This window comes from Hyalella azteca, unplaced genomic scaffold (assembly GCF_000764305.2).
Source record: "Hyalella azteca isolate HAZT.00-mixed unplaced genomic scaffold, Hazt_2.0.2 contig10672, whole genome shotgun sequence".
Classification (NCBI taxonomy): Eukaryota; Metazoa; Arthropoda; class Malacostraca; order Amphipoda; family Hyalellidae; genus Hyalella; species Hyalella azteca.
Genome location: NW_025940701.1, coordinates 751,373 through 772,508, shown reverse-complemented (window position 1 = coordinate 772,508; position 21,136 = coordinate 751,373). Strand labels below are relative to the sequence as shown.

Below are 21,136 nucleotides of genomic sequence, written 5' to 3'. Positions count from 1 at the left end.
TTAACAGAAGTGCACAAATAGACTGCTAGATTCCAAATTTGAAAATGATTACCTGAGCATACAAGATTTTAATAATAATTAGGAAAATTCAAGTTTCTCACTATTGGAGTGTTAGCTCAACCAAGCATAGTGACTAACCACGGATTTTTTGGAATCAGTTCATTTTTAATTTCCTCATTTACTCACAACTTAAACCAATTTCTTATGTATTAATCCAGGATACTTTACTGGTCTACATATAGGACTCAAAAATGAACTTGAGGGAGAGTCTAAAAAAACTCTCTGCTTTGCCACTAGGTACTATTCACCCAAGCAGGGTATGCACAAAATTCCTATACTTACTGTGGATGGTGGCTGGGGTTCATCATGATCTATAAAGGTCTTCCTAATGTAGGGATGGAACTTATCTACTATTTAAGCCACAGCAAGAGCTTTACTCCCAATGTTGGATACAAAATTCTAATTGATACTACCGGTACCTTGCACATTCATACTGTAGTTTTTTAAATTTCAGATGTAATCTTATATATATTTATATTCTTCAGGATAACTAGAACATTCTCAAAATTAAACTAATTTTACTACATTACCTCTCTATCTTTTTATGCAAATGCTAAATAAACTTTAAACATAATATTAAATTACTTCTAAATTTTGTTACTTTCTTAATAGAAACCTTCATAGATTAATTACTACCTGAATTCATTATAAATATACTTATATTAATTCTAAAAGAATGAAAATGGCATCAAAGGGAGATGCTTTCAGCACCACTGATGACTCAGATAGTGTGGTAAATGATTGGGAATTTTGCTCATCCTGTGGCACCATCATCAACACCACCAATCCCCAACTCCCCAAAAACTGTGTTGCTTGTGAACATCCTATTGATACTGCTGGTAAGATTTGGATATTAGAGCTGGTAAATAACTGTACTACAATGAATGACATGAAGTAAGATACTAATCTCTTTAAATATTATTTTGATATGTATATTTTGTTTTACTAAACTGTGAACTAAATGCATTTAAGCATTGTTTGTCTCAGACCATCTGAATTTTATCTGAGCATTTTGATATTCATTCCTGAGAACTTGCATTGTATATTTTTATTTGACAGCAATTATTGGAAGAGTGAAGAAGTACACATTGATTTTGACTCCATGGGACTACTATTTGGGGAGTAAGAAGGCCAAGAAAGCTGCTATGTTGCAGTCTCAGGAGGGGCCTGGAGGGCCTACAGATGAGGTAATAAATGTTCAATTTTGTATAAAATAATCCTTCCAAGTTTTAGTGGGTTAAAAACTTGATTAAAATTGAATATCTGCTGAAAGACAATAATTTTTTTATTCAAAGTGAACTAAAATCAACTGGATGATTTAAAAAGTGAGTGCTTTGCTGATACATTTACGCATGACCTCCAATGATTGTCATTATTACATTCCGTTGACAGTCTCGTAACTGCAGCAAGTGTGGCCACAGAGGCATGCAGTACACCACAGCCCAACTCAGATCAGCAGATGAAGGACAAACTGTCTTTTATTTTTGTGTCAAGTGCAAGTGAGTAGATTTTCATTTCCACTATAAGTGCATTGATTTGCAGCCTCAAGTTCTATAAAACTAGCTCAGGGTAGATACGTACATTTTCTGTAATGCAACACATTAACATTTCTGGAGCTAAACGCATGTAAGTACTTCTTTATAGGCACAATAAGTGCATCTCAAATTTTATAAGAATTTTATCATCTTTTTCGGCTATGCGCTCAGATGAATTCTTTGATGTCATTTCAAATGTATCGATTGACAGTGGTTGCAGAGATTCAGAAAAAGATGCGTATAGTATTCCTAATATTTACGTATTTTTCGACAAATGCTGCAAAATCAAGAGAATGAGGAGAGTCCGTCACACATGCCTATGTAATGTTATATCATGAATTTACGCGTTATTTTTTACTCTAAATTTCGCACAATTTTTATTTATCGTTTTAACCCTCTACCGCCTGACATGAGTAACCGGAGCAATATTGTCACAAGCCTACTTCTAAAAAAGGATACGTTCTAGTGAGCGTAAAATGACTTGCACTGATGGTTGCCGCCACGTACAACTTTAAAATGTTCTCTGTTGCGTACAAATATCCCCAGGTTGCTACACTCAATAGTTTATGTATAATTTAAGTTGAAAATTATGTTCCCGGAGAGTGACACACGGCGGTAGAGAGTTAAATTTTAATGGTCAGCAGTATGTTTGTAATTTGTGGAAACGTGTTTGTTCCATGTCAGTTAATGAATTTTGTCTTCACAGGCATCGCGAGATGGAGAACTCCTGATCCCTCCATTGGATTAGATGGAGCATCCGAGGCGAATATATTGGCTGTGAAGAATTTTTGGTTTTATTCTCACTACGTAAATGCAGATATTTAATTCTGGAGGCTGAAAAGTACAATGGATATATTCTTTATTTACACCTGCGTTAGACAAAAAATAAACGTTCGGTATTAGGCCAACAGACAGATTAGTTAATGTAAAATGTTAAAAATATACACATGTGAGCAAGTTACAATCGTACTTGGGGAATAACTCGAATATTTCCCATTAACCATATGTTTGAACTAACTTATTTGATAATATATTTTCCATTAACAATAGGTTTGAACAGACGTCCCGGTTGAATGATCAGCCTTAAATGGCATAGGTTACTTCGCCTGATGTCGTCAACTCGGTCTGAAGGGCTGCAACTTATCCGAATGCCATCATGGATAATGGTGAAAAAATCGGTAGATGAATCAAAAACTGAAATTTATGAGTTTCATTTAACGTAGAACGAGTTCGCAGAACAGGTCCCGTGCGTCAAATAAAATTTCGAGAGAAAATCTACATTTTAAACGCGTATAAAATGAAATTGGTAACAGCATCTTGTACAGTAAAAATTTAAGAATCTAGTCAACATCCTTCACTATTAGCTATAAAATTTTATGTTGAGCTCATGATATATTATATAATCATAATAATAATTCCAGGTGAGAGTGAATATGCAATACTGCTATCTCGTATGCGCACAATGACAAAAATAGTTATAGGAAATAAACTCAAATCCTATCTCTACTTACACATTTTTTAAAAATAACTTCAATAATAATTCAACTAAGAAATGTGTTCAGTAAATATGTAAAAGATTATATTAAGTTTTTCGTTTTGAATTCACTTGAGCGTCTCATTTCTATGCTTAGTGAATAAAAGGCATACCACGAAGATCAAAAAATATACACGGGTCAGGACGTCAACTTCTTCGAAACCTCAACTCTAGCTCAAAAGTTATCTAGAATATCACTAAACACATGGCATCTTTTACAAGTAACGGAATGGTGATTGGGGCTCTATTACCGGGTTTTATTTCACAATTATATCAGTGATTGGACAACATCAGGTCATGCGTAGGTTACATAAGCTATTTACCAGTTGAAGCCTGGTATCAAGGAATTTAGAACCGAAGAAAACGCCAAGCAAATTCACGGTATCGATACTGAATACATTTCAGAGTCCAGCTTCATCATCAGAGCTGGAGATGGACTCCGAAACGTTTTCAATATCGATATGGTGAATTTGCTTTTAAATTCCTTGTGAACTTGCGATCTAAGAAGCCTGGTCTCTTATTGGTAGAAGGCTCAAAACCATACGGTATTCGCTGTATGTTTTAGTATTATGTTATAGGAACATTCGTTAGCTGGAATAATCCTGAAAGCAATGCAAAAATTGTTTTTGCGAACGTATTGAAATCAATTGATCTTTATCTGGTACAGGGATTTCTATCTAGAGGGCATAACTACAAATCACTTCGAAGGATGATGACAATGTACATGAAGTACACCTAAATGAAAGTTTGGGAACCTAATTCTTTAAATAAACTATTATCCTTAATCAAGGCATTGCTAACAAGGCAGTGGATTGAATCCATAACCACATTCATGTGGCGTTAAGCTCTAAATTATTTACAAGTCCTAATATATTGGACGTCATAAACGCTCCATGTTACTATGACAAAATATCGTAATTGTTCCTACGTAAAAAAAAACCTAAAATCAAAAATTTCCATCTTAGCTAGGCGTTTACTAGTTACACAGTTCAGCAAAAAGATTTCCTGACCTTCAATGATTTAAGAAAAAGCTAGTTACACAAATAAATCTCCAAATGTATGAATTGCAAAGTATAAAATAAGACTGCTATTTTTCTCGCAAAATTGGTTTTCATTTGTTTATTGAATATACAATTTTTATTGAAAAATGGCTACTGATGGTCAAAGATACCCGAAATTTTTGTACCTTATAATAAATTATGAGTATCTTCTAAAACCCTGAAGAGAGAACCTCAGATGAGTTACCGAGCCATAGAAAAATGCCTCATTTTTAATAATAACCATAAACTTGTGACATAACTCATACAATGCAACAGAGTTTTTTCCACCCAAGTTTCCCGTCATCTCCTGACACGCTGTCACTATCGCCATCGCCCCCGACACACAAGTTAGCAGAGGGTTTTTTTCTCCGGACGTGGTTCCTGAAACTGTCACGGTTATTATGGATTAATCTTCCGTTATTGAGCAAATTTATGTTATTCTTGGCATCTAGGGCAGCCATGAGGGCTTGGTCGAATACTTCTTTGAGATTTCGCTGCGTCAGCGCCGAGGACTCAACGTAGCCGTACGCGCCGATGTGACGGGCGAGCTTCCGTGCCGCCGCTTCTGACACTGGCTGCTCCTGGTCCTGGGCCAGCTCGATGAGCACCTGGGGGCATGGAACGCCATTAATATTTGGTATTTATCATTATCAACAATATACAAGTGCTTCACTAATTGGCGGATGTTTAGCTTCAACGTCGGTTTTGGATACATCTAGTCAAAAGGCCAGTCTTCAGATATTCAAGTTAATAACATTACAAGAATCGACGACAAGCTAACTGGGCTCGTTCTTCAACGCTGATGTTGCTAGGCTACCTATGGGAGCATGTGGCACCATTTGTGCTAAAAGAATTCAAGACGTGTCTTTTCTTTATTCTGTGAGAATTTTTTTTATTGTGCAAATTTCATTTCAATATAATATTTCTAATGCAATGTAATGTTCTAAGAAAGAGATTATCGGTTAAACTGTACCCTTAACATGTTCTGGGTCATATAATAAGCACAATTAAAATAGGAATATACAACATTTAATGCTATGCATTTCAACCGCAGTTCCTCTTCAACAGGCCATAGAATGACAAAAATCCTGTGATAATATCGTGTAGGATTAACACATCATAACTGCATAATTAACTTGCTGCCATGTCCACCCCTACAGATCAATATCACTGCCAGTTCTATCTACTCAAGTTAGTGGAAGCAATGTTCAAGGATGAAAAGTAGGTATGTATGATAGGGGCAGAATTGTAGGTGTACTATTTTGTGTAATGACATGAACGCTGAGTGCGAATGGTTCCCATGGGAGAAAGAGGTTTGATCAGAGGGGAAGTAGGATGAACAAATGATGAGTGTTTTATGTTCGTTATTCGTTATTAACAAAGCTGTACAAAAGGCACAATAATAGAACATCTTAATTTTTAAAACGACACAAAGCTTCCTAATTAATATAAGCTAAGAAGAAGCTTCTCAGGCAACATAGGTGATAGCAGCGATTGTTGGCTTGTCGCAGGAGCAAGAACTGTAGAGGTGCAAAGGCAGAATTTTCAATCATTATTGAGAATTCTTATTTTATTCTTGCAATGAGAAATCCAAGCACGGCTAGCGTGTGACACCATCGATGGTGAATGCCATCATCATTATAAGCACGTACGAGCTTATGCTTACGGAAGATGAGTCAAGAGAATGAGTTATTCTCAGAAATTTACCAATAGCAAGACTTTATTCAGCAATTTGAGAGTTATGACTAGAAAAAAATTGCGTATTAGATAAGGTATTAAAAACTTAAAACCTTAAATTACTCAGAAGTGTATCGAAGTTCAAACGATTATATAATCAACAATGAATTAATAAGGATCATTGAATCAATTAATTAATCAACAATGAATTAATGAGGATCATTGAATGACTTAATTAATCAACAATGAATTAAATAATTAATCAACCTTAACGTCAGTACGGAGATCACTCTGTGTGCCGACGAGCAAGACGGGAGCGCTGGGCCAGTGTCGCTGCAGTTCGGGCAGCCATTTCTCCTTGACGTTGAGGAACGATGTGGGCGACACGACGCTGAAGCACACTAGGAACACGTCGCTGCCGGGGTAGCATAGCGGACGCAGCGAGTCAAAGTCGTCCTGTACAAGGGGTTTAATTTAGTAGTGGTTGTAACATTGAGGTGATTTAAGAGAGTATAGTGTTAGTAAAGAGCAGATAAAGAGAGTATAGATAAAGACGCTGAAGCACACTAGGAACACGTCGCTGCCGGGGTAGCATAGCGGACGCAGCGAGTCAAAGTCGTCCTGTACAAGGGGTTTAATTAGTAGTGGTTACATTGAGGCGATTTAAGAGAGTATAGTGTTAGTAAAGAGCAGATAAAGGGAGTATAGATAAAGACGCTGAAGCAAACTAGGAACACGTCGCTGCCGGGGTAGCATAGCGGACGTAGCGAGTCAAAGTCGTCCTGTACAAGGGGTTTAATTTAGTAGTGGTTACATTGAGGCGATTTAAGAGAGTATAGTATTAGTAAAGAGCAGATAAAGAGAGCCCGATGTTAGCAAATAGCAGATAAAGAGAGCCGGCTAATCAAAGAATGTCAGTTAAGTTTATTAACTAAGAGGCTGATGGTTAAAAAAGACGCTAGCGAGCATAACGAGAAGCTGTTAGGCAAATAGAAGCGTTATTAAGTAAGAAAGTCTGTGAGATGCCGGTAGGTAATAAAAATAAAGGCAAGTAGGGAAAGAGAAGCCTAAAACTAAAGTTAGGTAGGTAAATAAAGAAAATAATAAAGGCAAGTAGGGAAAGAGTTGGCGCTTCAAGTATAAACGCGTTCAAGAACAGACTAGACTATGGAAAAATTCAGACTTGAAATGCCTAGCACCATATCGTACCTGGTGGAAGTCTAGTAGCTATTTCAAACTATCGTTAGTCATGAAAAGATCCGGTCAAATGACACGATTTTAAATCTTCTGTGAACAAGGCACGAAAAATTCAAGATTCGGCGACAGGCCACATCAGGCCTACACATACGCGCCGACATCACTATGTTATGTTATGTTAAGAGAAACCTAAAACTAAAGTTAGGCTGTGAATAAATAAAAACTAAACCAAACAAAAGGAACAAACAAATGTAGCATGAGAGAGGGCGACGAGTACAGCTCTGCTACACCAAACGCAGCCCACGAGCAGGAGGCGGACCACAAGACCAAGTTAGGAGCGGTATTCCTTTTAGGGATACTGCAACATTCTTTATTATTGTTCCTCGCCTTTATTTATTACCATTTTTGTTCATTCTTTCTCATGAGAACAATCTTTAGTATTTTTTCTTGATAAGAACATTAGTTATTATTCTTCCTTATGATAACATTCTTTGTTATTTCTTCTTGATAAGAACATTAGTTATTATACTTCCTTTAAGTTCATTATGATAACATTATTTTTATTTCTTCTTGATAAGAACATTAATTATTATTCTTCCTTGTGAAAACAGTCTTCATTATTTCTTCCTGACATGAACATTAGTTATTATTTTCCTTATGATAACAGTTCTAATCATAGTCGGGAAGGATTAGAGCCATGATCTTCGGATATTTTGTAAGATGTGTAGGTACGCACAAATTCTCACGGCAATCCCACAACACAAACTAAAACCATGGACTCGCTTGAATTGAATATCTTCTTTTTTGTTTCTTAGCAAGTGAATATTCTACGATATTTCATGGATTATAATGCGAACTTGAGAGTATAAATTCTCTTATATAAAATTGAGAATTTTTAGTCATCAGAAGACAATAATAATAAGGCATTAATAGACGAAAATCAAGATCCAGCCTTTGATAACTTTATCACCCACTCCATTGAGTGTTTAAAAATGAATAATAATAATAAGAAAAATACGATATGTTCTTTTCTTAATATTCTTAATTTTAATAAGAAAAATACGATATGTTATAGATATGTTCTGGTATAGACTAGACACCGCCTCCGCATCGCGGCGCTCGCGTGACCTTCGCGCGACAAACGAAGCGCTACACTCAGTCGGGGCAACCGCAGCTCTCAAACAATACAACTTAGGGTGTCAAACACTCTAGTCTAAGAGTTATTTAAGCTTTAAATTCTCTAATTCCTATTGCTATGAATAATTTAAAATTATATACATCTAGTCTAAGAGTTATTTAAGCTTTAAATTCTCTAATTCCTATTGCTATGAATAATTTAAAATTATATACATCTAGTTTAAGAGTTATTTAAGCTTTAAATTTTCACATCCCCATTGCCACTAATAATTTAAAATTATATACATCTAGTCTAAGAGTTATTTAAGCCTTAAATTTTCTCATTCCCATTGCCATTAATAATTTAAAATTATATACAGCTCTTGAAGTGGCGGCTGGAAGTCATTTAGATATAATAAATAAAATTTAAGATGGAACATTATGTCTACTAATTCTTCGTTCTTTTTTGGAACTGTTTTTGTCTCAATAGAAGATACAAGAGCTTATAGTAAAATCGATTATTTAAGTTCGTTAACACACGCGACATACGAGTAATGTATTAATTAACTACTCTAGTCTAAGAGTTATTTAAGCTTTAATTTCTTACATTCACATTGCCATTAATTATTCAAAATTATATCCAGCTTTTGAAGTGGCGCTTGCCACTAATTTAAATAGAATTAAATAAATCAAATTAGTATTAATAAATAAATAAAATCTAGGATGGAACATTATGTCTACTAATTCTTCGTTCATTTTGGACAGTTTTTAGCTTGTGAGGAGATATAAGAGCTTATAGTAAAATCGATTATTTAAGTTCGTTAACACACGCGACATACGAGTAATGTAGGTATCAACTAAACTATGTCTTGATTAATTATTTATTTACTTACTGTCAAGATTAATTAGTTATTTAACTATAGCTTAAAGTTTTGAAGTTTCGAGAATAAAATTCATAAGACAATTCTTTGCAGAAATTAGCAATTTTTACATTTTTAAAATTGACCAATTTAGGCAAATTTCTGATTGACAGTGAAATCCCGATGAAACAAGCGTTTCATATTGAAAGCCAAATGGTCTCTTCCTAAACATTTTGAAAAAAACGTATCTCGCATAGGAACATCGTCTATATTTAACAGACATGTGAAACTCGCTTCAGTTACAGTGACGTGTGAGACTCACGTCAGTCACAGTGACGTGTGAGACTCACGTCAGAGCTGTTCGTCATGCTGTTCGTCATGCTGTTCGTCATGCTGTTCGTCATGCTGTTCGTCATGCTGTTCGTCATGCTGTTCGTCATGCTGTTCGTCATGCTCCAGACTCGATCGTCGCTTCTCGTCGGCTGGAGTCATAGAAGTTCTCACGTGATTTGTGATTCATCAGTGCGATTCAAAATCATGAAAAAATCAAATCAAAATCAAGAATCACCGTAATTCTTATGTGCGGTTCACAAAATATGGGATTATTCTGTGCAATTTGCGAAATAACTTATTAAACTGAACAGTTCTTCATCTTTCATTCTTTCTTCATGGTACTGTGGATAGTTGAAAAAAAAAATAGTTGAAAAAATAACTCCCCAACAACTCCGCAACTAAAATTAGCTAGGAATCTGGCCAGGCTAGGTATTCTCGAACTTAAAGCACGCTATCGCTATAGGTTTACAGTACAGTGCACTAATTCCCGTGTAAAGAGTTCAATGGCTGACAGACAAAACCTAAAAGGGAGCCGCAGCAATTTCGCCCCCAATAGGAAATTCCAGGGGTTCCTGCCTGCGATACCGGCACGACGACGCCAGACTTTATAAACCATGGCTTACAATGTGGAAATGTAAGTGGCTGGAATTCAAGTACTTCAGGTTAAGAAGCATGTGCATCATGCGTCATTATAAACAACCACTGGTATCCGAATAGAAGAGTTTCCTTGAAGAACATTATTGTTGAATAAGATATCAGTAAATTTGACCATTTTATACAGTGAAATTGCTAGACAACATTTTGCGTGCGTATCTTTGAAATATAGAGAATGTGAAATTATCTTATGCCGATTTTTCAACATGCTGATACTGCAATAAAATGATTTTACTAAAAATTATGCGGGCACACGACTTGGAATCAAGTCTCGAATAAATATTACTCGGTACGCGCGTACGAGCATAGATTTAAGCTCGCTAGTACATGTTATATATTAATGAAATGCAACTCATTCATGCGCCCGACAGCACTCACATCAGCGCTTCCTTACTGACGTTCCTTATATACTGGGTGGGATTAGCTTACAATAGACAGTATAGCCATGCTACCATCGTAATTCTTTGTCGTTATCATACATTACATGACATACAAACCACAACTGGAATGACGCAGGAGTATCATAGCGAACTAAAATCATGAAAAGAACATCGGTAGCAGATATATTTCAATTGTTAGACTAAAATTTCAGTTAAAATCAGTGCTGTTGAGTATGAGGCAACTGTAACTTTATGACAGTGTATCAGGAGTTATAAAAATTTGTAAAAGTCGTAGGTTTAAATCAGTGGCTCCCAAAGTGGGCGATATCGCCCCCCTGGGTGCGGTGGAAAGATCAGGGGGGGCGGTGAGGAAGAAAGGGGCAGTAGAGGGGCGGAAGTCCGCGAAGTCGAAGTTCGTACGTTTGACGATTTGTACACAAGACGTGCAGAACATGACTCCGACTCGAATAAATTTTCACGAGCTAGAAATCACCGTTTGTGAGTTAGGAATTTATATCCAAAATTTCGTTAATATCTGTTCAGTAGTTTGGAAGAAATTCTTTGATCACTGCGAATTTCGGCCCGTATCGCCATATAACTCCCTAATGAAGGTGGAATTTAAATATTTTTTCCCGAGCTAATCATCACCGTTAGTTCCTAATGAATACGTGTTCCAAGTTTTATCGAGCTGCGTTCATTAGTTTGGGAGATATTCCTTGGCCACTGAATTTGGAGATTGGCCGTGAGACCGGCCACGAGTCCGGCCGTAAATTTGTCCGAGCCGTCTTGAATTTCTAGTGCTCAAACAGTTAAAACTGTAAAAATATATATTGGTTTACGAAATGGGGTTCTATTTGTGAAATACACATTTGTGTTTAACCTTTCACTTTTAAAATTGCAGCATACTAAATATTAAGAAGGAGGCGTTTGTTTTTGTTTTTATATGTATCTGTCGGGGGGTGGGGCTAAGGATTCACTGGGGAGCCAAAGGGAGCGCCAGCCTGAAAAAGTTTGGGAACCACTGGTTTAAATAATCAACTCCATCGCCCTCGTAACGGTTTTCGCATGCGGCCATTAATTTATGTCGCAAATTTACACCTCGCAATTCGACTATCTTGCAGCCCCACAGAAGATGGCTGCAGGGGATCTTTCTATTGACTTTGTTAACCTGTGAATAGGGAAGGGAATCTGTGTTAATTAACGATCCTCAGGCTATGAAATCAGTCTTGGAACGCGGACGAATGACTGGGACCCGCTCACGTTGCATGTAAAAGAGGCAAAAACGAAGTGCAATTTAAGTTGCTTGTAATGTAATACTTGCGACTTTTTTAAATAAACTTGTTCTTCACATCCCGTTAGCTTAAACTTCCACGATAAACTGGTTAATAATTTCATCGTTCACGTTCTCTTACGCTGAACAGGCGAGCATCGTAATACCCTGGCATCATCTTTTGCTTGGCTTAACTTTACCTTGCTTCATCATTAATGGTTCCCTTTTATATTATATGACCTTTCCTTTTTATATGAAATGAATAATGCTATGCCTATACTTGTGCAGTTGTGCTCGACAAGCCATATACACTGCAAATTATTTTCAATTTAATTCAATAATATTCAACAATTTACAAGTTTTCCTCCTGCATACAATCTTAATTAATCGAATAGATCCTCTTCCTGGACAGCGCCATCTCAATCGACATTAAGTCATTTTTTTTTATATTACGAATTAAGCTGGTCGGATATTATTATAAATTAGATCTATTGTTCATAACATAACTTGAGATCTGGCTGATCATTAAAAAATGCAGTTAATTTGGACCGAAAACAAATTCATTCATCCAATTCAATTCACACGGAAAGAAGATGAATCGAGCACAAAAAATTATCTCAATGTACATGATGCAAGACGCGACAATTCACATAATGCAGTCAACTTGGCAGATGAGCGTCTTGGCATGAGACCAGCTCCCCCTGAGGCGTCATCGTTTGTTTACTGCCTCGACTTACTGACGGCGAACTGAATGATGTCGGCGGTAGGTAATACTACGACTGAGGATACGGACTGCATCGGTGGCAACGATGCCTGCTACATCGTCACTAGCGTCATGTGCTGCATCGGTGGCAACGATGTCTGCTACATCGTCACTAGCGTCATGTGCTGCATCGGTGGCAACGATGCCTGCTACATCGTCACTAGCGTCATGTGCTGCATCGGTGGCAACGATGCGTGCTACATCGTCACTAGAGATATTTACTTCATCGGTGACCACTACGCATACATTTCATCGTGACCAGCATCGTCAATCGAAGTTATCAAGAATGAAGATCTGCTTTCAGGGGCGAGTCACGAAAATATTCAACAGGCTTGAGAATCTTTCATACTATATGAGTAGTTTTCAGTAATATTCATTCATGACAGAGATCAGGTAATAAAGCCTTAAAAATGATCAATTTAATTACAGCGATGAAAGCACAATTTAATTTCCGAACAAGATACGAATATCATTATTCAGGAAAGAACACTACATGACAGTAACATGCCAGGTTGTTAAATTAAACGAATGAACATGCCAGGTTGTGACCGAAAAAATATAACTCAGTACTCACTGCAGTGAGTGACAGAGAGCGCATTTTCACGTCGACGAAAACTTGAGGTCACGGACGGACGGACAGACAGACGGACATGGCGAGCACATTAGTGCATTTTTTCCACAAATGAGAAAATGCGCTAAAAAGAGAGGTCAAAGCAGGAAGTAACGCAATTTAGTCTCCACAAGCGACTGAAGAAAAAGTGCACATTATAATTCGGGTATAAGTTCATTTATCTCGTGTTTATTACATGCAGCTCTTGCGCTGCCTACATATAATTGGTTTCACTAGGTAATCTAAATATAACTTATAATAATATATACACCGACAATAGTGATAACCACTCGTGTACATGCAATTATTGTATGCTCTTTGTGTGCTAATGGTCTTAGTTATGAGAGATTGAAAGTAAAATTGATAGATCCCTTCAAGTGATCCGTTAGTAGACAAGAAAGCTCGGTTAGAGTGAACACATAAAATTCAATCGTGTAAAGCGGTTCTCTGTGTAAATTAAGCTTTTTGTTTAGTCCTGCTTATGCAATTTTCAGTTACGGTTTATTTAGCATAAAAGAGCATACAACCCTAAAATGTTTTGACAATATATAAGCAGGTAAGGAATATTACTCTTATTATTAATATATATATATATATATATAATATATTATTAATACCACCCACCTGTCCAGCTGTGTCGCAGAGCTGTAATCGTATAGGGCGAGAGTCCACCGTTACAACCACTGTAATAAACATACAACAGTCAATTGTATTCACCATACAACCACTGTAATAAACATACAACAGTCAATTGTATTCACTATACAACAACTGTAGGTAATAAACATACGTTCGTCAATTGCATTCACCATACAACCACTGTAATAAACATACAACGGTCAATTGCATTCACCATACAACCACTGTAATAAACATACAACAGTGAATCACATTCACCATACCACTGTAATAAACATACGTCCATCAATTGTATTCAGCAACTGCACACGTAGGAAACGTTCAATATCAGACATGTTACTGTAAAAGTAGCTTCTACTCCCACTACGTAACACCGCAGCCGGGTACATTTACATGAATCAAAATGCACGGAATTCTTTTAACGGTATGAATCGTATCTCAGCATAGCCTTGGGTTGCAGTGAATAAGAACTTACACATATACATATGGTACGTGCTTATGGTCGCAAATCGTCTCTAAATATGCAATATTGACACCTAACAGTTTTAAATGTTAAACATTGTTTTGATTTTTACAATGTATTTGATCTAGGTATCTTACTGAATCTTGATATCGTATATATTAGATCATGATTTTATAATGAATTTTATCCATTGTTAACTTCAACAGCTCACGCCCTGCATAATAAAAAACTGAAAGAAGATAATAAGAAAGAGAAGGTCGTCTTAATTTACTAATTATTATCACGCCACGACACTGAATTGGTTCGTGACATACACATGAAACAATATATCATTTCATCGGTGCTTTCAAAACTCTTGAATTTTACCACGTAAATTGACCAATCGATTGCAGCAAAGGTAAATTTGAAATTACGAAAAAACTTGAAGATTGAAAGTGCAGCCTGTAAAAATACTAGCAAATAATACCAGTAGCTACCTAAGTTTTCAGAGCGATAAAGATTTTAAATCTCTTTAATCGGCGCACTAACAAATTCTACGAATATCTTGCTTAATTTAGCCTTGGGCTCCTAGCCATGATTCGTGAAAGAAATATCATATTCTTCAAGGTGTATAAATTAATTATTCAAATTCTTCAAACCCTAAAAGCTCATGCCTCCACAAGGCCACCACTCACCACTGTAGTTGTCGAAGGCAGTGGGTACATACTCCGTGGGGTAGCCGTTAGTCGTGTAAGATACAATAAGCGAGGTTTTTCCCACAGCACCATCACCGATCAGGACGCACTTAATCTTCTCTGTCTGCTGGTCAAAAGGATCACGGAACACAAGTGGCTGCTGCATAGCATCACCACAATTGGACAGCCATTCACCGTCTCCCTGACGTGCCAACGGTGACATTATTTATACAAGGACTCGAGCAGTCAAATTTCATATTTTCTATCAACTCACAGACTGTTTGGTAACCTAAACTTTAAATATTTAGACCATATTTAATTACCTTAAAAATGAAGCAAAATCATTACCAAGACGGTCGTTTATTGCTCATGAATGTCTGAAATATCTAAAGAGTTTTCAAGTGTGACTTGGGTGTTGTTGCAAGCCTTGAAGTCGAGTCGTCATACCACACGCAAACTCAACGCGTCGCACGAGAAGCCACAACGGCATGGCTGATAGGAGTAATAGCTCTGAGGCAAAACAATGAGTCAATTACGATATATATTCTCATCAATCTTTGCCGAGTGCTTTCTTGGATAATTATAAATATCCTTACTTTATCTATGAATATATTTAATGAATTTGTGGGCGAATGATTATTATTCCAGTATTGATTACAGTATTAGTACTACATATTGACTATAGTATAGTCAAGCCAACGCCAACGCTAAGCTAAGCTTTTAAAACATGAATTAATGAAATAAATGGTCCATTTAAAGGATATCCATACGTAGAGAATCATAAACAACAAAGAGTTCACAGTGAGCTGCAAGTTGTCTAATTGACAACGATAACTATGGGAGTGAAAATTTATCCTTCATAAACGTTTTCAATACTTCTCATGACGCAGCAGCTAACACCAGCCTGACTGTTCCTGCTCAGCTTACTCAAGTCTAACCTAACAAGGCAGGCGCAGTTCACACACCTAATTTTATTCATCAATCACTTCTGCCAAAAACTCTTAATAGTATATCAAGGTCAATTAGAATACGTTTTAGGAAGACATTGCTATAATAAAAATACTGAGATGAGTTTTGTTCAATAAAAATCTCATGAAAATGGTTTCTTCTAAATCACTTCGAAATTCCAACCACTTGCTGCCACCACAACCAGAGACACACCTACCCTAACAACAGCTGAGCAGACACTGACTTTGTCAGCTGCTCACTGCTGCCTGCTGCAGCTGCAGCAGCTGTGGTGAATGACGCTGTGTTGTCTGACAGCCCGCATAGACCCGAGCCGCAGCCGCTCAGTCGGGCTATCAGTCCATGACGTCCTTCGATTCGTAACCGCTGCATGTACACATACAGTATGTATGCACAATTGCTGGATAATTTCGTTATATTACTTCCAATAAAGCCGGCCGACTCCAGGGCGATAATATAATAACAATGTGAAATACAACTTTCAGGCAGGGCCTCTTTTTCTGGCTTATTGGCATCGAAGAGGTTAAGCATGATGAGTGAATTCTAATTTTCTATTTTTACAATTCCAAAAATGTAAACGTTACCTGAGGGTATCAATACGAATACGAGCGAAGCGTTGAATGACCGAGATTTCGATTCAAATTCATGGAAGCATGGGTACCATTCTAATTCGCGTCCTCCAAATTACGCAAGAGAAGTTAGATTAAGAAGAACGGAGAAGTTAGGTAGATTTTTGACAAATTATTGCTACAACACTGTAGCATGGCGTTAAGTTGATTATGTATGATAAATAAAATGCATTGTTTAACAAACTATTTATTCAGTGCAAGCGCTGTTCTCAATTATTGCTTACAATATCACTAATTTCCATTGGCGTTCAAAGAGACTCCCTTGATGCAAATCATGCACTCGATGTCTCCGAATGATTCGTCGCTATCCATACAAAATGACAAACATTAATTAATATTTAATAACAAAAATTAACTTTTTCAGCAAAATTAGAACATAAAGGAAATTTTCTTCTTGTATAAGATCGCAGGTGCATTTGGAGTCTGCTTCCGAAGATGTTGTCGCGCACAATCTAGATAAGAAGTCCACAGATGATCGATAAGCCAAAAAGAGACATGAATAACAGAGTGCACGATTTGCACCACCGAACAAGTTCGTCCGAACTGAATTCATAAGTCACATCCCGTTCCGTTTTAGGTATGGTGGTCTTCCAGTTGTTTGACAATCATTACAATAAACTTTACGACTGTGAAAGGCAGACAGAATTCATTGGTAAATCGACTGGCGACCTTGTCAACACTTAAAAACTTAAGTCTCAGATTATATTACGAAGGCTGGAGCTTAAACCAATTTTCATCGATATTTTAGTGAAACCTTCCAGCAGCTGAGACGCATGCCTTCTTAGGAGCACTTTAAAACTCACGATGACCGTTAGTTTTGTTAGTAAATTAACCTGTCCTTGAAGTTGTTTTAATTGTGGAATTGAGACGTGGAATTGTAATTTTTCAGTTCGAGCAGAACACGGCTGTTCTGCTTCATACTTTTATTATACATAACGAGCTAATTAATAACAATTATGGTAAGACTAATTGGAGGTGTCTAATTCATCTTATTTACGGTAGAAATCTTGAGTGGTGTGGGGTAGTTAGCTTTAATATTTACTTGTTTTTTTCCTTAATGGCGAATAATTTCGTTTGTTTGGAAGAATAATTCTAAATGAATTTGCATCCGGTTTATCAATAAAGTTTCGGATGATCCATTTTAATTTTGTTACAATTAGAAAATGATACGAAAAATCATCAACAAGGCTCTCACTCTCTCCTTCCACCGTACACGTGTGAATAACAATAAGCATGATGGCATTATCTATGTGGAAGCAGACAATGAACATTAAATGGAGAATAATAACGATTGTGCATAGATTATTGTAGCAATCCCTTATTGCTATTGGTCCTATTTTGTTGACTACATTATTCTAGAGGACGATTGATAGCTTATCGGTGCTCGTTGCCGCGAACAACCGTTCGCCCCCAGTCAAAAGAACTGATGCCGCAGACCGGGCCTTCAACGCGAACCTGGTTTTGAAATTAATGACCTGTTTGAGGCTGGTGCAGAACCTCAATAATAGTCGTATAAATTACAATCATCGTCAGAATTAACAATCATACTCGAGATTGCATCGTCTGCGGAACTTACGACCGTCATAGAACTTAAATCTTTGTCAAAACGATCACAGGAGAATTGGGATCGTCGGTGAAGCTAACCACAAAACTAACAACCATGGTAGAATTTAATCATCGCTAGAACTGATGGCCACCGTAGGACTTGAGAACTTTAAATCGTCGTTGATTGTTCTGATTATGTGCCGTAGGCAATTAAAACAAATATCGCGTTGCAGACTTAACTTAATTGTTATCTTGAATTCGCCTTATTAGCCAATGCGCATATTGAAATTTATATGCACAGTCTATAGTTCTTCAATTATTACCTTCAATGAAGGTTATTATATACACAAAAGTAAAATTAAAATCAACGTTAAACAATCAGCCAAAGGTGAAAACTCGTTAATTGCAGCTATTATCAATTAGATCATCATGGACTTTTTCAAGCTGAATCAACGCCACGTTGAACCCGCCACATCATCACATGATAATCATCATCAACCTAATCATAATAACATAACATTACTACCATGAAAGCCTTACTCATCACCAGTTGTCTCCATAACCTTTTGATTTTCTGATTTTGTGTGCAAGCCAATCGTCATCAGTCTTGGGGCCGGATTATGAAAACTTCGTAACTTTTTGTACTTACGACAAAAAAGTTACGTGCTACGTAAGTACATCCTAATTTTGATATTATCAAAACTTTTGTACGCAAGACTTAGCGTATTATCAAAACCATCTGCTTGTCAGCAGATCGAGGCTAGTTCCAAGGCTAGTTCCATTAACTTGTAACACTCGGCTCCTTTGTGACTCAAGATAAGCTGCATGACGAGTGACACTTCCAAGATGAGTCACAAAATAGGTTCTTCATGAGATGTTAAAGTAATTATGATCAAAAACGAATGGTTGATGATGATAAGAAGGTTATGCGCACTCCACAACACCGCTTCAAGATAAGACTCTTGCGCAAGCAGGAATGTGTCAAACATATCGAGTGTTTGCTATACGCAACATACAAATTCAATAAATGTTTCAGATATAAGCTATTCAGAGGCATAAAATACGATAAACGTATTGATGAGATACTCAATTGTATCATCAATTATTTGCCTATTGCTTTCACGGTATACATAAAAACTGATTAAAGATGGCCCATGAAGACATGATTGCAATGCGGTAGTTACGAACAGTTATTATTAGTTAGTTAGATTAGGCATTATACCAAGCAGCGATGCCTTATTTAACTCTAATTAATAGTATATTTGCTGGAAGCCTGAGTTCTACGCGAAAGATATTATCACTATAGCATAAGATACGCTGCCTAATATCGTAATAACTAATATCCTACGCAGTTGATTATGCACTATAGAAAGCGTAACTTCATATGCTAACATGTACTATGTATGTCTACGATTTCATTCTATGCATTTCGAACGGTTCATGCAAAAGCTCTTTAAAGCTACGAAGTAAATCCCAACATTTAAATTCTTACGTCGCAAAAAAGCCGTTATGATTGACTGGTTTGTTACAAAGTTCACGGGCGCGCGGTTACACAGAATTAGCGAAAAATATTTTGGATCAGAATCTTGCATCGAAGATTGATTAGTGCCGTGCTTGAAACATGAATTAAAATTAGGCAGGATGTCTGCGGTATAGTTGCTACAATAAGTTGTTAGAAGAACGCTGACTAGACTTCAACACAGATTGGTCCGTAAATCGCCACGAACATTTAAATTATTATTTTTAAATACGTCAAATAAGGAATGATCTTTGTTGTTGACTACACGAACTGTATGACTTTGGAGCATTGAGTTGAATCCTCATTTAAACCTTTGAAAAATTAAAAATTACTTCGAGTTAGTTTGCTTCGGTCCCTCGGCAAACAATTCGATCGGCGGCGGATGTACATTAGTTTAGCTTCTCAAACTTCGTATCCTGACCATACATCTGTTTCTGAACGGTATTCAAGTGCAGCTCAATTCTTAACAGTTATAGTAACAAAATAACTCTCATTTTCTCTGGTTTGCAAGAACTTCATTCACTTTAAAGCGATAAAAAAAATCTTATAATTCCACGAGCATCAATTCAGCCGTTTGTAAAATAGAATTAGTATTCATAACTCCTCAAATTCAACCCAAAAGTTCTCGCAAATCTAGAAATTTATTCACGACCGAGTCATAGGTTACTACAGAGACTACGCAGTAAAAATTTACGTACGCGGCAGCTTCTCATTCAGATTACCAGAAGCTGGGGCGACTCTAAATTTTGTTAGGATAGGAGTTCTTCCCAGTGAAAATTTACAGACGCGGCAGCTTCTGATTCGGATTACCAGTATAGGAGTTCTTCCCAGTGAAAATTTACGGACGCGGCAGCTTCTGATTCGGATTACCAGAAGCTGGGGCGACTCTAAATTTTGTAAGGGTAGGTTATTCCTGGCGACAGCCATAGATTTCTTGCAATTCTTATGACTACAGGACACGAACAGACACGAGGACGATATTCTTGGCCCCTTATTACATGTATTGTAGGATGTAGCTAGGAATATATTTTATATATTTCATGCATTCACAAACTTTGCGAAGTATGTGAATCGCATGGCTTCGTTGAAGCTTCAGATAGTTTCACTTGACACGCATTTCGGGTCATGTCAGAACATATTATTCTTCTTAGCTTGCTTGAAGGTAATTCGAACTCGTTTGAGTTTGAATTACAAGCCTATAAACACGGCAATAGTGCAACAATAATCCAATGTTTATGGGGTTTCAAAATATTTGAGTTAGCCTTGCTAGTGCACCATGTCCACTCCACATGACATGTCTATTGTCTAGTGAGTACTGAGCAGGTTAACTGTCACGCGCATAATGACGGATGGTGGATAAACCAGAGTGCATAAGGTAAGATACCCGATCATTAGTGCTCTTTACTTTAACGCAATATAAATATATTACTCTAAAGCGCAATATATTTATAACCTCAACTAATATCCCACTGTAATGTTTGCAATCTTGAACCAAAGTTTGAATAAACACATGTATACAGCACTACCAGCAATCAATCAGTTACATGGTTCCCGCGATACTCAGTAGAATATAGAAGTCGCGTCATCGGTGGCCAACTGAAAAATACTCATCGGCCACTGAAAATTTTTCAAGTAAATTAATTAATGTCGTTGACATGAATTCGTCAACTGA

The 21,136-nt window shown here is 36.9% G+C and overlaps 2 protein-coding genes across 2 annotated transcripts; one reads left to right on the top strand and one right to left on the bottom strand.

Moving 5' to 3' along the window:
• The first annotated feature begins 538 nt into the window (after positions 1–538).
• Positions 539–2,380, top strand: LOC108671470 (DNA-directed RNA polymerase I subunit RPA12). The gene is made up of 4 exons (XM_018159023.2): positions 539–899; positions 1,120–1,247; positions 1,453–1,559; positions 2,302–2,380. The coding sequence occupies exons 1-4, from the start codon at positions 737–739 to the stop codon at positions 2,324–2,326; spliced, it is 423 nt and encodes a 140-aa protein (XP_018014512.1). The 5' UTR covers positions 539–736; the 3' UTR covers positions 2,327–2,380.
• Positions 2,381–3,578: 1,198 nt separating this feature from the next.
• Positions 3,579–15,334, bottom strand: LOC108671480 (rho-related GTP-binding protein RhoU). Its single transcript, XM_018159035.2, has 4 exons — positions 14,806–15,334; positions 13,654–13,712; positions 6,114–6,302; positions 3,579–4,777 (listed from the first exon to the last, which is right to left on the bottom strand). Exons 1-4 carry the CDS (start codon positions 15,026–15,028, stop codon positions 4,430–4,432), a joined length of 819 nt encoding a protein of 272 aa, XP_018014524.1. The 5' UTR covers positions 15,029–15,334; the 3' UTR covers positions 3,579–4,429.
• Positions 15,335–21,136: the final 5,802 nt, after the last annotated feature.

Bases quoted from the DNA above. Each gene is read 5' to 3' on its own strand.
- LOC108671470 (XM_018159023.2), top strand. From the start codon at position 737: ATGAAAATGGCATCAAAGGGAGATGCTTTCAGCACCACTGATGACTCA. The intron at 900-1,119 runs GTAAGATTTGGA...TTTATTTGACAG, and splicing joins ACATCCTATTGATACTGCTG to CAATTATTGGAAGAGTGAAG. The intron at 1,560-2,301 runs GTGAGTAGATTT...TTGTCTTCACAG, and splicing joins TATTTTTGTGTCAAGTGCAA to GCATCGCGAGATGGAGAACT.
- LOC108671480 (XM_018159035.2), bottom strand. From the start codon at position 15,028: ATGTCACCGTTGGCACGTCAGGGAGACGGTGAATGGCTGTCCAATTGT. The intron at 13,713-14,805 runs GTGAGTGGTGGC...TGTTTATTACAG, and splicing joins TGCCTTCGACAACTACAGTG to TGGTTGTAACGGTGGACTCT. The intron at 6,303-13,653 runs GTGGGTGGTATT...CCCCTTGTACAG, and splicing joins TCTGCGACACAGCTGGACAG to GACGACTTTGACTCGCTGCG.